A 16,444-nucleotide genomic window follows, 5' to 3' on the forward strand; every position below is an offset into this window, starting at 1 on the left:
AGGCTGCGGGCACCCGCCCAACCCTACCTTCTGCTCCTCAGCTCTCTGGATTTACAGCTTTCAGCTTTGGAGCAGCTCAGCTTCAACATATCTCCCATCTGCAGTTTGCTTCTGCAACTGAAATGGGTGAAATGGGTTTTTCTCTTCCCTTGCCTTAAGCAGTGCCTTTGAGGGACCAGCAACTTGCAGGAAAAGCAACCTGTCTTCTCCTTAACTCGTCTGGGTGGAGGCTGCAGGTGAAGCAGAGCAGGACGGGGCCCACAGAGGCATGTGTGTGGGGTCTTCAGACACCTCTGCTCAGTCTGATAAATACAGCAGAAGTGATTTGCACCTCTGAGGCCATAAAGTGGGTCTGTCCTTTACTTGTGCTTTGGGGGATGGAGCCTCTGCCCTCCAAAATTGCATTTTCTTGCCAGGTGAATAACATGATACTATTTTAAAAAGCATAAGGGAAAGTGTGCAGAAGATGCTATTTAATTTCCTCATCTACTGCAAATAGAAGATTTCTGGATCTATCATGCGGAGACACAACGCAAATGCTTTAGAGAGAGATTTTTAAGCAGCTGGCCAAAGAAACCGACAGCGCTGAGCAGATCAGCAGCAAAGGAAACCTCACCTCAGGTCATCGATCTATCTCTTCTTGCTGGAGACGAGATCATCCACCCCGAGCCCTCTCTCTGTTTACATACATGCTCTTTGCTTAAGCTCCAAGCATTGATTTACTGAAAAGTAGCTATGGCAATTCAAAGAGCACTTCAGAAAAAAATGACATATTTCCACGCGGCGAGTGTGAAGGCTCAGCTGAGCTGAAGGCGATGGGAGCACCTGGGCCAGCAATGCCCCAGCATACCCCAGCCTGACTTCAGACAACAAGGCAACAGAGGTGCTTAGAGTCCAGCAGATCAGAAAAATGCAATGCAAGCACAAAATGGTATGCTAGAGACCAAGCAGCCTCACACCAGAGCTTGCCAAAGAACCAGAACCTGAAGCCCAGCAGCGTTATCAGCGGTGGCGCGGGCAGCACGGGTAGTTCCTGGGATGGGACCACCTTGCCCCGCGAGCTGGGGAAGCGCTTCCCGCCCCTCATATTACACACGCGCAGCTTCCTATCAATCACTCCTCTGCTCCGCTGCCAATGTGATCAGTCATGGTCAATGCACACCATGATGAGTTTTGAGATCAGCATCCCCAGAGGTACATCGCTGTAGTATTTCCACCCAGCTGCTGGGGAGGGACCTTTACGTTTCACTCCAGTGCCTCCCTTTGCCCTGAAAGGAGGCACAGTTGTATCATATGCTCAGGCTGGATACAGCAAAACAGATGTTCACAGCTGTGCAAAACATTTGCATTAGCAAATTACCAGTGGTCAGAACTGATGAAGGGCAACACTACGGGTTTTTTTTTAGGCCAACTGCTCATTCCATTTGCATTCGTACCACCCTGCTTCGCTCCTTGTTGCAGGGCTGGCAAGCTGCTCCTGTGCCTGCACGTAGGGCTGGAGAGGCAAGGAAAAGGGGTCCCAGCAAGTTTGGCATGTGGACCCTAGCCAGGCAGGCAATGCAATTTGGCAAAAAAACAATTCAACAGCTCCATGTATTTTGAATAGTCATTTTTTCACAGCTTATAGCAGCTTGTTTTATCTTTGCATTCATCAAATAACTATTCTAAATTCTATTCTATTTACCCCACAATAGTCTGAGCTAGGCCACTAATAATTACGCAATGAAAGATGAATAGATGTGTAGCAGTACTTGAAAGGAGACCAGGTCCACTGGCACAAAGTTTCCATCCAAATTCTACTACTAAATGACTGACATTGCTACTTAACCCCAGAGTTTTAGTCGTTTCAGTAAGCGAAATGAGGGGAAAGCACCTACTAGGTATGAATTACTGCATTAAAAATGAACTGATCATCTATAGTAATTTTTTATGTTTGAAACTCTCTGTTTAAATTTACTCAAAGTGAGCAGTTTTGTTGTGCAGGTAGGAACACAAAGCTGTCTAAAACTCACTGCTGCCTTCTATGCTGCTCTCGAGATTTTTTTTTTTTTATGAAACAAAAACAGCCCATCAATGAGGAAAACGAATCTTTATTTTTTTCTCTAAAACCAGTATCCACGTACATGTTTTTTTGTATGGTTTAGAAGGTGGTTTTAAGATGTGTATAGTCACATCACAGAAATAATACAGAACAACCAGTGAAGGAACGAAGAGCCAGTTTGACAATTGCTTTATCAAGTAGTCCAAACGTTTTTTTTAACTAATGTTTTTGCTGGAACAGACTTCAGGACAGTATTAAAATCTCACCTACTCAACACAAGTACAGAGATAACGAGGGGAAAAAGAACGACAAAACACAATTATTGCTGCTGTATCTGCAATTCTGTTTCCTTGCAGGATGTTCTGTAATATGCTGGTAAAACAGTTTTTAAATATCAGTTTCATTAAGAATGTCATTCAGATAAATAAAAAGTAACCAACCAGCCAACCTAACTTAGTAAATTAGACTTCATCTGAAACCAAAAGAAAAAGTTGGTTTACAAGAAGCAGAGAGGTTTTGTTTTACAAGGTGAAGAGTAGATTGTTACATCTTTGAAACACTGAGGATGGACGCGCTTAAACATCTAAGTAGGTTTGGTTTGTAGATGTTCCCAACAACCGCAAAGTGCAATCCTGGCTGAACGACCTGCCAGCACCAGCGAGATCTCACCTCTTTCTGGGAGCAGGCGGTTCCCCAGCTGTGCTCCAGCTGTGCTCCTCAAGGCCCCCAGCCCTCCCGCACTTACACGCATGCCAGTTTTACTCCTCTAACGCTACTAAAATCGGCCCAGGCAAGTACTTGTGCTCAAGTCGGGCATATGTGTAAGCTTTCAGGAGACTGGGCTCTCGAATGGCTATTAAGTCTAAGAGAGGGGACGAGAACTATTGCAATCATTCAGGTCAAAGGAACTATTGCAATCATTTAGGTTAAAGGGTAGACAGTAATAAACACTTCAAGCACAAGTTATGATCAACCCTTTAAGACCTGAAAATGGAAGCTGGAAAATTATTTAAAGCATACTCTTAACTATGAACAACATACTGTATTTGATAGCGCCTTTATAAACATCTACTGCGTACTTCACGTGTACCAGCGTATCACCTCGTAATGCACTGCGAGGAAAACACAGCATACAGTAGGATGATTCACATGCAAACAGACATTTCACGTGTGATTAGGTGAGTTGAGCACCAGTTTCTGATGAAACCTTAAGGTATACGAAATGTATTCTAGAACATCTAAAGATGAAGTCTGAACATCTCTCGTGTTACCTAGCAAAAGGTTAGCTGGAACAATCATTTAACACAGACGATTTTAGGATTAGTTACATGGTTAGTCTAAACAATGTGCACATACATATTTAATTTGAACAAAATTCTTAAACTACACTTCTCTAAAATTTACAAAGTATATAAAACGCATGATTTGACATTTATAAAACCTCAGCCCTTTTATAAAAAACAAAACAAGGCCATAGAGTTTTGTTTTAAGTTTAAATCTATTGTTTTTTCTTCTCAGCAGTTTTAGTTCCTATGATAAATAAAAAATATAAACGGCACTCCACCACGGCCTTATAATGCAAGGAATAAATTAGCAAGAGTCACACTGGAAATCAAAATAAATAATTTCTAAATTATTTTTATTTTAAAAAATGGTCTCTTTAATTGCACAGTATTTTATATTTACAGTAGCAATGAAAGGTCAGTTGGGAATTTCTCTAAATGCTCCAGAGACTAAATGCTCCAGAGAGTATGAAAGCATTGTGTCTCATTTTTCAAGCTTTACACATCGACAAGACCTTGGTCAAACCATCAACTGATAAAACTGATAAATGTTTTGGTAGTCTCTTACTGCAGCAAGATGCTGCGGTATCTCTCACCCAAGGCATTTAGTCCTCCGGCGCTCACCGTGCTGGGGCAAACGCCCCCAGCTTTCCGTTCCAAGTGAGGTACTCTGGTTTACACCGATAGCTTTGATATTTTTGGAAAAGTGTTCACCATTAGCTAAGACTTTGACAGCAGAAGATCATCAACAGCTCAACAACAGTCCACATACTCCAAGGCTGCAAAAGTCCCCTTGAAGGGCTTCACCAGGCTGGCAGGCCTTCTTTTTGGGGTGTCACAGAACACATCAGGCTTTTGGCTCTCCCCAGACCTATTTTGCAGTGGAGGACCAAGCTACAATTCAGACAAACCAAAGAACATGGGACATCTGAAAAGATATGATCTTACCTCCGACTATTAGCAGCAGTCTTAAACCCACTTGCCAAGTATATGTGAGTGTGTGTGTATACGCATATATACCTACGCACACACACATTTAAAAAACCAGAAAGACAACAAAGCGATTAATACCGTCATAGCCTGGGCATATTTAGCTCAAAGTTAGGTATCCATGGGACATATTTAAAAACTCTAAATATTGGCAACACATTGTTGTATACAAAACAGTTGTGGGCACATGTCTACTGTAAATGTGCATTCAAAATACTGTGTATCTATATACTATTATTGATGTAGCTATAAGAGGTTGGGATTGTACCTAAAAATATGGAGTTTCTGCTAAGTATCAAAACAACTCTCAAGTACTGAAGATAGGGGAAAGTGTTGCCCTCTTCTTAGCGGTGGGACAGGCCTAACTCGAAGGTACTTAATCCTTCACTGCAATTCTAGCGCTCAGCTGGGGCAAAGACAGTATCACTGAACTACCTTGCCTGTTTAAGTAACACGGGATGTTACAGTTCAGTTATTTGCATCAACACAATTACATTGACAAATGTAGTATTTGACCAGTATCATTGCGTTCATGTTTATTACTCTTTATAAACATCTACTGCGTACTTCACGTGTACCAGCGTATCACCTCGTAATGCACTGCGAGGAAAACACAGCATACAGTAGGATGATTCACATGCAAACAGACATTTCACGTGTGATTAGGTGACTAGAGCACCAGTTTCTGATGAAACCTTAAGGTATACGAAATGTATTCTAGAACATCTAAAGATGAAGTCTGAACATCTCTCGTGTTACCTAGCAAAAGGTTAGCTGGAACAATCATTTAACACAGACGATTTTAGGATTAGTTACATGGTTAGTCTAAACAATGTGCACATACATATTTAATTTGAACAAAATTCTTAAACTACACTTCTCTAAAATTTACAAAGTATATAAAACGCATGATTTGACATTTATAAAACCTCAGCCCTTTTATAAAAAACAAAACAAGGCCATAGAGTTTTGTTTTAAGTTTAAATCTATTGTTTTTTCTTCTCAGCAGTTTTAGTTCCTATGATAAATAAAAAATATAAACGGCACTCCACCACGGCCTTATAATGCAAGGAATAAATTAGCAAGAGTCACACTGGAAATCAAAATAAATAATTTCTAAATTATTTTTATTTTAAAAAATGGTCTCTTTAATTGCACAATATTTTATATTTTCAGTAGCAATGAAAAGTCAGTTGGGTATTTCTCTAAATGCTCCAGAGAGTATGAAAGCATTGTGTCTCATTTTTCAAGCTTTACACATCGACAAGACCTTGGTCAAACCATCAACTGATAAAACTGATAAATGTTTTGGTAGTCTCTTACTGCAGCAAGATGCTGCGGTATCTCTCACCCAAGGCATTTAGTCCTCCGGCGCTCACCGTGCTGGGGCAAACGCCCCCAGCTTTCCGTTCCAAGTGAGGTACTCTGGTTTACACCGATAGCTTTGATATTTTTGGAAAAGTGTTCACCATTAGCTAAGACTTTGACAGCAGAAGATCATCAACAGCTCAGCAACAGTCCACATACTCCAAGGCTGCAAAAGTCCCCTTGAAGGGCTTCACCAGGCTGGCAGGCCTTCTTTTTGGGGTGTCACAGAACACATCAGGCTTTTGGCTCTCCCCAGACCTATTTCGCAGTGGAGGACCAAGCTACAATTCAGACAAACCAAAGAACATGGGACATCTGAAAAGATATGATCTTACCTCCGACTATTAGCAGCAGTCTTAAACCCACTTGCCAAGTATATGTGAGTGTGTGTGTATACACATATATACCTACGCACACACACATTTAAAAAACCAGAAAGACAACAAAGCGATTAATACCGTCATAGCCTGGGCATATTTAGCTCAAAGTTAGGTATCCATGGGACATATTTAAAAACTCTAAATATTGGCAACACATTGTTGTATACAAAACAGTTGTGGGCACATGTCTACTGTAAATGTGCATTCAAAATACTGTGTATCTATATACTATTATTGATGTAGCTATAAGAGGTTGGGATTGTACCTAAAAATATGGAGTTTCTGCTAAGTATCAAAACAACTCTCAAGTACTGAAGATAGGGGAAAGTGTTGCCCTCTTCTTAGCGGTGGGACAGGCCTAACTCGAAGGTACTTAATCCTTCACTGCAATTCTAGCGCTCAGCTGGGGCAAAGACAGTATCACTGAACTACCTTGCCTGTTTAAGTAACACGGGATGTTACAGTTCAGTTATTTGCATCAACACAATTACATTGACAAATGTAGTATTTGACCAGTATCATTGCGTTCATGTTTATTACTAGTGTCCTCCCTACAGACTGCTAAATATATAGACTGATCTCTTCATCGTGGAGGAGTTCACATTCTCTCTGTTATCACAGCAAAAACAAAGGAAAGATGAAGGCCAATATTTTGTCCACGGTAAATTTGCTTTACCCAACATAAGAGAGTCTAAGGGGAACTAGCACATCATTGCACAACATTAAAAACCACCAAATTACTCCTGTTCTTATACTTTTAAAGCATTTTCAGTGCTTGAGTACAAAGCACAGAACCTATTACAAGAATTCTCTCGCAATCAACACACTTCCAAGGATTCAATACTGCATTAAACATACGCAGAGGCAATCAGTACTGATAACCCAGGTCTGGGTGCTGCAGCACACAGTCCCATGCATCTCCTCGTGCTGTTTTACAACGTGGCTAAGCCTGCTGATCCAACACTCTAGGCCAGACTGCTACATGTAGGTAGTAGGAAGCATTCTGATGCTCATGTGATAGGGAAAAAGACGAAACGCCTCTATTACATACACAGGTTTCTGTTCATGCTTAAAGGAATCCAACTTTTGGCAGAAGTACATTCCTACATAAAAAATAAATGTAGAAACCCATTAAAAACACAAATATAATAATTGCATTATTAAAACAGCTGCATCTACACTATGGTGTAGTACTTAAGTGTAATTCAATTTAAAAAAATCTTAGCGTACAACTAAGATGAGACCCATTTCCCAGTCCAAACCTCAGCGTCAGCGCTGCATCGATCTCTACATTAAAACATGCTCTACGGATGGCGACCAACCAAATCCAGGGAAAAACTGTTGCCACAGGTGAAGAGGTCCTCTCCCTAAACAGACAACGCAGGACAGAGGGCGTAGAGCCCCTCCGGTATCACCGCAGGGACAGGCGACGGCAGATCCCGCAGCACATCAGCAGTGGAAGCTGCATGAGCACTACGTCCTGAATTGGTTTGCTGAACATGGTTCAGATTATTGGATACGTCTATAAGCACAATGCTCTTTAGAAGCATTTACTGTATACCCAAACCCTACTCGCTGCAACACACGGTGTCGCACAAGTAGTGAAAACGTCTTCGTATTCAAAGGTGCTTGGACATAATTTTTAGGCAGCATTTTACCTTTATTTTAGTGAGTTCCCACTACAAAGATTTTAGAAGGAAGAAGATGCCAATAGTTTCTTTTTTCTTTTTAATACGTGAAATTGAGACAGACGCCTAAATAAATATCTACTTTTACTTGCCTAAGTCTATTCTATGTCTGAAATCTCTAATTTTTAAATAAGGGATAAAATGTTGCCCAAAAGACTAGTTATAGTTATACATTTGTGTTTCTACTAAATCTACAAATCAAAATAGTTCTCAGTTAAAAAGATACAATTTGTATCAACAGTAAAAGGTACTTTCTGGTTCTTCAGGGCCTTACTTTAAATTCCAGCAAGTGTACCAAAATTATCAGCAGTAATAGTGTAAACTAGTGATTTTTTTTTTAACACTGAACATCATTACAATGGATGGAAACCTAAAACTGTCGGCAACTGACTACGTCATGTAAGTACATCTGACATCAATTGCAAAATCTATTTCTAATTTTATATATATATATATATATATAAAAGCTTACGAGGTGCTAGTAAAACCCATGACTTAAAACCAGAAATATCCCTTACTAATACTAAAACAGACTTGGTTTGTCTGTTTCTAAAACAACACTATTTGTGACATGAATCAGGCCTACACAATGCCACAGGCCAAAAACTAACTTCAGGAACACGTACGGTATCTTCTCTCCCTGCAACCCTCCCCTCCCCAACTGAAACAGAAAGGAAAAAAAAAAGTTTGTTATTATTTTGAGCTACAATATCATTACCATAGTGCAGTTAATAAACGTTGCATATCCTCAACACACAAAACCTTTTCAGGCCAGCCTTGATAAATAGCAAGAAAAATCAAACAGTATCTTAAATACAAAACTTGCATTGAGATAATTAGATTCATTTAAAAACAGGTAAATATTTTATGAAAAGCGTATTTTATCCAGTACACTTGTGCAGCAATACAAAGAAAAAACACATAAACCAACTAAACGGGACCCTACTGTTCCAGGCCCCCTTCTACTGACCAGAAATACACAGAGCTGGGTAACAACACACGGGAACTGAAACAGGGTGGCCTGGTTTGGGGAGGTTCTGAGTGTTTGCAGCTTCTGTTAGGTTCAAAGGGGGCTGCAAATTCTCAGCACCTTTGAAAATCAGGCAATAAGGCTTTTACCTTATCCATAAATTAGTAAAAAAAAATATAAAATATTTTTTTCCCCTCTGATTGCATCTGATCTTACTAATTGACTGCATCAACAAAACATGTAACTATTTAAACAAAACAAAGAAAGCAATGAAAAGTGCCATACTATAAATTACCAATATATTGTTACCCATTTCACTGTTAACTGGTAACTTAATTATTTGTTTAAAAAAAATGAAGTCAGTGCTGTAGTAAATCTTTGTTTCCTATAAATAGATGATATAGCACAAAAAAGCTCACAAAAACAAACAGACAAACATACATACTCATGGTGTTGTAAAAAGTTCAAAAACTTGGCTTGAAAATTGCCTGCCAGAAGTAGCAAAATCCTCTTTCTGCAGGTTGTTTTAATAACACGCAGCCCAAGGACAAACATCCAGCAAGTTAAAAAATGAAAACAAAAATCCCAACAACATGTAACAAGGGTAGAAAGTGCTGCATATAAACCCCTGATGCACCAAAGATTATAACCAGAGACCACAGATTTTTTTTTTATATATATATATATTAATTTAAACTGGAACATTCTCCAGCTGTGAAAATAGCCATTTAAAAATTTTCAAACTAGAACACAAAACGTATCTGGTACTTCCGATGCATGGGGCTATACATACAGACTCCATGATACAGTATTTCACATAACGGATTACTATATAACCTCCTTGCTGAGAAGGAGATCCCAAATGCTATTGTAGCAAACCTCCCTCAGCATTAGAGCTGAGCTGAAAACTACTAGACACCACAAAGATGCATCATCTCTCAATAACCTAGCTGAGATTTTTCGACTAAGATGGCTGCAGCGAGCTGCTGAGCGTCTGTCACGTGAGGGTTCTTCTTCATAACGATCCTCACAAGATCGGGGGGGAAGATGTTGCAGAGGTTAATGTAAACCTTCTCCCGGGTGTCTTGGTGCCTTGGAGGGTCTTGAGGGATTCCACAGTAAGGTACGCGCCAGGTCTGGTCCTGCTGTTCAGGTAAGCTTTGGAAGGCAAACTGCTCATAACATGGCTGTGTGGGGTTACTCGGCAAGGAGTAGGTCTGGCGGTAGCCATATGCATCCATCCCGTAACTCTGCCTATCCCAACTTCCAAGCCCATCTTGGCCAGAATAAGGCTTTCTGTGTCTTAATGGAGAATTATCATATAAACGCGAGTCTGAAATGCTGTCTATTCTTGTGGACACGAGGGCTCTCCCCAGATGCATGGTCTTTGAATGTGACGAACTCTGAGATGTAGAGTAGTCGTTTGGACAACTAGAACGAGCACCGACTGTTGGATGCTGTAGATGCACAGCCATGTATGGAATTGGAGGTTTGTGGTGATGCTTTGGTTCTTCGTGACTATAGCTTTGCACTCGTGTGAGAGGCTCGTGGTAGCTCTGTAGGAAGGGCTGAGTGTTAAGGCGGCCGTGGGGGTGCATATGTTGGCACTTCAAGTTCTCCTCTAGCTGTGGGTCAGGTGAACTCATGTAAGAGCGATCACTGTAACCCACGTAGGAATCACTACTGCCACAGCTAACGCTCCCTTCGCTGCTGCAGTCGGAAGCTACAGAGCTAATCCTATAATCTGTGTCCAAGGAGAAGCGCCTTTCAGGACTACGTGGACCAGATATACTTAGATTTGAATATGCACTCAGCATAGAGTAGTACCCTACATCCACAGGAGACTCACATTTTGGATACTGGTCATAAGGCATTGGCGTTCCGTGATTTTTGGTTGCCATCATCACTGTAGGATACTGTCCCTGTGGTCTTTGATCCTGAGGTGGGAAGTGAACTCCGGATGGAAGGCCGTTAGTTAAAGGTGCAGTACTTTGGGGTTTTGCAGCAGAGGAACTTGGTATACTAACTAAAGAAGGTACAGACCTGGTTTCCAATTTGTTTTTGGTGGGAAGCTTTTCCTCCAAGTCTTGATAGACTTGAGTCCTTATACTAGGATCCGATTGCCTCTTTGGAGCAGCACGCTTCAGCTCGGAAGTGCCATCATTTTTAGTGCTACAGGGAACACTATTGCTTTTTATCAGTCCTCCTTCACTTGTAGTTTTGGCAGCTGTGCTTCTAGACATGGCACGAAGTTCATCAGCTACAGATCGCTGAGGCTGATTTCCTCTTTCTGGATGATAGTATTTGCATTTGTGTCCATAGGTACATTTCTTCCCTATTAAGACAAACATAATCAGATAAAAAACTTCAACCAAAATCTGTTGATCATTAAACAATGGAAATGCCCCTCATTGAAGTTTTACTGATGATTTGAAAGGTCTTGCAAATGGTTTTGTGCCACACAGGGTAAGATCTAAGATCTCCTCTCCTGTACTGTGGGGAAAAAGAGGCAGTGGTAGTGTTCTGCAGCTAGTGCTCTAGGAATGCAGACCAACACTACCGGCCACACTTTGAGCTGAACATGACACTATCAGTGTGTCTGTACACACCTGCTGTATTGGGCCAAGGAGATATACAGGCAGAAAACTTAATAGGGAAGTCCCACAGAGTCATAAGACCAGCAGGTTTCAGCTCAGTCAAGACGGTGGTGTGCCTGTAGGGATGCTCAGTAGCTAAACTTCAGACAGCTCCACCAATTTTCTAGAAGAAAACTTAGATGTCTTATGAACAAATCACATTAGAAAAGGGCTTTCTGGAGCCTGTGGAATTTAGGTGCTGTTTTGGATCTATTCCTACAAATGATTAATAAAGTTCCTCCTTTAGTTCAACTAGTAGATAGAAATGTTCTCTAACTAGCACATGAAAAAAATCACTTCAGTTTCCACCATCAGCTCAGCATTTCAACCATTCTCAGGCTAAGACAACAATGTAAAAACCTCTGTTAAAAAGCTTTTATTTTTGGCAGTGTTAAAATAAAGCAGAAGCTTGGTCCCCAGTCCCAGCAGTACAGAAGACTGATGAGTTAAATCAAATTACCGTATGGACATGGTTGCTTCTTATGTTCTGGCACAATAGGCTTTTTCCTAAGAAAATTGTCCAGACTTGGACCATGGCGGCCAAGAGGATCATCAGGAGGCATAAATCTATAAAGCAAAAAAAAAAAAAAAAGTATTATGGAAGCAAACAAGCCTTTTCATATTCTTCATGCAATGACCAAGAACTTCATGACTATGTCCTACACCATAACCCGCCATGCTGACATTTTTAAGCCTGGGTACTTTGAAGAGCTGTTTTGAAGGGCCACCTTTCAGCTGCAGGTACTGCCCAAGAGATAAGTCATAGAAATAGACTGTCTGGACACCCCTATTCTGCTTCAGACACCTTCAGTCTAGCTCAGTTGACTGCTCTGTGGCAAAGCAGGGCTGCACACAACCCATTCCTAAACCAAAGTAAGGGCAGCAATACAGGCAGCGATTTCTTAAAACACCACAACTAACTTTGCAAAACTGTGCTCATTGTCTAGGACTCTTGCATCAGTATTTAGGCTCTCAAATACAAGTGTCTGCTTGGCAGACTACTGAGTCCCTCCCACTACAGGAAGCCACCAGTAGTAACTGCAGTTGATCTGTATGTCGGGATATGAAGATACCATAGATTAAGCAGACAATTGACCTAGAGACCTGCTGAGGTTCATTCCAGCATGGGTTTTTCTATGACTCTAGGATTTAGGAGTCTAACCACAGGCACTCAAAAATGCTGGCTCAGTATATCAAGAGAATCGGAGTATTGTACCATAGCATACACCAAATATAGCATACACATTGGCATACACCAAAAGGGGAAAAATAGCACAAAAAGATATAAAGATATTGCTATAAAAAAGCTCTAGCAAAAACCAGAGTTCGAGTACTTTTAATCAGAAAACCAAATCTATGATTGACTATTCCTCCTGTTTTCCTTCATGTACCTAATGATTTGGGTTTAAGATAAGAAATACAAGGCTTCAAAGTGTCCTTTCCTCAATTATTTTAGTGGAATGTATAAAGATAAAATGACTTACTTGTCATTAACAAATGAATACATCAGCAAGCGTTCATCTATGAACTTCTTCCATTCAGGCTTTTCATTAGCTAGATCCCTGTAGTTATCATTAGAAACAATGATGCCATCTGACTCAAAGGCCAACTTGACTATAAATCGGTCATCGTAGCATACCACCCTTCTCCCTTGCACTCGGCGGGATGGTGTGAACACAAGAATCTTCTCCTTCTCTAATTTACGCAAGATTTCTTGATCTACAAGGAATAAGAATCAAAAGTTAAAAAAGAAAAAGAAAGAAAAGAAAAAGATGTTTGTTTAATCTCCGAAGACATTAGATTTGAGGAAGAAAATCCAAGCATTTAGGACTAAACATGTCTTAAATGGTTACAGTCCAGCAGAAGGTGTCTGATATATGATATTTGAAGTTACAGTCAGAAGTCAACTGGCAATACTTTCAAAAAAAACCCCAAACAAATCAAAACCTCCTGCTCCACACAATTTCTCTAAGACCAACACAGGGAACCTTGTTAATGTCGCTGTGGTTAAAAGAAACATTACTTATCAAAATGCCTGTGAAAAACTCCCCTGGTTGAGGAGGGGGAAAAAGAAAAATCTTAAATCTTACTGAATGTTTCAGCAGATAGGCAGGCTACGGTCATGTACAGCCAAGGGTTTCCCATAACTGCGCTCCTTGGTAAAGACAGACCATTTGTGGTACCCAGCAAGAAACAGTTTTTGAAATAATTCCAGTAGCTCGCATTAATGGGATTGCCTCAGAAAAGTTTCTGCCCATCAAAAGAAGGGGTTACTACTAGTACCCACAAGGACTAGAAAACCCACATTCTGTACAAACACTCAGGCTCTTCACAAATGTTAACAGCATCCCCTAAAAAGATGTCGAACGTCATCTTGTAACCAAGACCAAGTGTGGGGTTTTTGTTTGTTTTATTTTACCTCCTGTAATAGTTCAGAACATCTCTTTCCTTGAAGGGTTTACAGTTTTATATACAAAGTCTTAGCAAATCCAAACAGATTTCTCTTTAATCCTGCTAAATAAGTGTGTTTAACATTTTATTTAATTCCTTCTTGTCCTACACAGTCCGTGAATCACCTATCCGAAAGCATTTTCTCTTTCTCTGTGTGGGACCTGGAGATCCCAAGGAGCTCTGAAAGATGGCCTAAGGAGGTTGGTCTGAACTAAGATACTGGACGTAGCACCAGTGCACCTAGCACTGAAGCACATACCCCTTGTGTTGATTCTCCTAGCTATTACTCTCCTCAGAGCAGACAAGCTATGAAAGAAAAAAAACCAAAAAGCTAGGCAACATCTAAAATGGCAGAAGATGCTTGCGCAGAGAATATGAGTCACGGCTCTTAATAATGGTTTAGATCTCAAATAACTCAACTGTTTTGTAGCACAAGAAACTTTACAGGGAACATGTTCCATCTAGGAAAAAAAGGACTCCAACAGGCAGAAATACAGCATTAATATTACACATAAGCAATATATTTGATATAAGCATTTATCTGCTTAGTAGAAAAAGCACAAGATTTTAAATGAAATACAACCTTTTGTATTCACACCCCCACCAGCCAGGTGGTGAATGATGAATAAGAGTGTGATGGAAGGTGATTTTTTTTCCTCACTAAGAAAGAATAAAAAAATTTCCCATGTGATGATTGGCAGGTAATAATACGAAAGATGCAGCTGTTGTTTAATCCAAGAAGCTTCTCACAAATACTGACAATCTAGAACCATCCCCATGTTAGTCATCTAAGACTTTTTCAAAATTCCAGGCTGCATATCTCTGGAAATGGAGTGTCAGCACAATGTATTCCACAAGACTGATAGCAAACAGGCTCCCTGCGTCCTGATAAGAAAACTGAAGAACCTCTGTTTTACAGAAGATACAATAACCTTCTTTGATCTTCCTCCCATTTTTAGGGTCCATGATGACTCATGGCAAACTGATTTTTCATTGCTAGACAACTAGTCAATTCTAAGTCTTGCTACTTTCTTGAAACTCCTTTTGGGGCTTCTAGCCCTATCCACAGCTCTAGCAGATGTCACAATTTATTTCTAAATAGACAAATCTTTATTACTTAGCCAATACTCTTCTCATACCTCCAACACCAGTATAGTGAAAGAGAAAGGCTTCAAGAGAAAGGCTCCACACTGCCTGTGATGAGGGGAAAACAGCAGCTTTCCAAACATTTTCTTGCAACATGATATATTCTATTAGCAATCAAGCAAATGAAATGAAGTGCTGTGAAGATCTTTCCACATATTTGAAAATGCACATGGTAATCAAAACATGCTTCCATGTTCTTTTAGAAGCCATAGCTACTACTCTCAAAAGCTTCCCCCCCTTTAAAGGTAGCCATGTTTAAAAAACCCAGCAAACCCCCAAAAAAACCCAATCCCCCCTCCCTCCTAAATTCTAGGGTTTTCTCCTCTGCTTCAACTTTAGGGCAGAGGGAGGACGACTCTCCAGCCTTCACACAGAATCAATTAGTTTGATCAAGAAACAAATGCCTCCACCAATTTTTTTTCTTAGATAAACAGGTTCAAAATTAAGATTTTCAAAAGCTATTTCACTTGTTAATAGTAACGATGAAAAGGGGAACCGTTCCCTTTCTGTCAGGATAATTGCCGTAACCCCAAGCACGGGCAATGATTCACTGCAGGTGACTGGCAGACAGGCCAGCCAGGCAGAATCTGCTCACCACAAGCAAGGTCACCCAGTGAATCACTAATTTCAAACCTCTTCACTGCCAATGCTACATGGGTGTAACAGATTTACAAAATGGTAATGACATTCTTCAAGAAATAAGTAGCACCGTTAATGGAAAATTTATCAGGTGAGCAGAAAAGGCGGACTTGGAGAGGGCATTGCTTTGTCTTTTTCCTTCTTGAAGATCGCAATGAAGTTACTACACCAAAGATACTTTCTATTATCGTCTTGAGCAGTAGCACTCATGCTGTGCAAAGCATCAAACAAACCAGCAAAGGTGGAACAGAGCTTACCTGTGATAAGAGCATCAGGTCTCGACTGTTCTTTTCTCCATGCTGGCACAAACACTGTAACATCCTTGTGGCCTCTTTCCAAAAACCAGTCTACAGCCAATTTGATTCCTCGACAAGAAAATACTTCTTTGTTCCCGTGGCTGAAACACACATTAAAATTCCTTATTATATGACTTTGCTTTTCTATGACTGTAAACGGAGCACAGTGAAACGCGTATCTCAAAGCCACGTTCTTCACTTGAGCCATGATTTCTAAAGGCAGCTGGGAGTCAGTCTGAGCCTTGCCCAAACGTTGCCATCACTTGCAAAATGGTGTGGGAGAGGTATACTAAATTTGCCAAACATTTTTAGCATCTGTACACAGATTTGACAAGTAAGGAAAAATATAAGTAGAGAGTGTTAAAAATCCTCATAGCCCAACCAAAAGTATGGGGTATAACAGGCACCATGGAGACTTGATGAGGGAAAGCAGGAGGCCTGAAATACCAACATCAAAGAGTGCACCATGTTCAGGAAATGCCAGCAGATGAGGATGGAGCACCGGTGTGCATGGCGGCAGGGGAAGAGACAGCAGATCCCCACTGCAGGAGCTGTG

The 16,444-nt window shown here is 40.6% G+C and overlaps 1 protein-coding gene across 1 annotated transcript in view; it reads right to left on the bottom strand.

The window, feature by feature from the left end:
- Positions 1–8,237: 8,237 nt before the first annotated feature.
- Positions 8,238–16,444, bottom strand: part of ZC3H12C (zinc finger CCCH-type containing 12C) — a 44,932-nt gene continuing 36,725 nt past the window's right edge. The window contains exons 3-6 of the mRNA XM_009335263.1: positions 15,850–15,989; positions 12,841–13,075; positions 11,817–11,923; positions 8,238–11,055 (exon numbers count right to left, since the gene is read on the bottom strand). Of these exons, the coding sequence (XP_009333538.1) occupies positions 9,659–11,055; positions 11,817–11,923; positions 12,841–13,075; positions 15,850–15,989 (1,879 nt within the window). The 3' untranslated portion in view covers positions 8,238–9,658. The remainder of the gene's footprint in view (positions 11,056–11,816; positions 11,924–12,840; positions 13,076–15,849; positions 15,990–16,444) is intronic.

The sequence above is a fragment of the Pygoscelis adeliae genome, unplaced genomic scaffold (genome assembly GCF_000699105.1).
Source record: "Pygoscelis adeliae isolate BGI_AS28 unplaced genomic scaffold, ASM69910v1 Scaffold142, whole genome shotgun sequence".
Classification (NCBI taxonomy): domain Eukaryota; kingdom Metazoa; phylum Chordata; class Aves; order Sphenisciformes; family Spheniscidae; genus Pygoscelis; species Pygoscelis adeliae.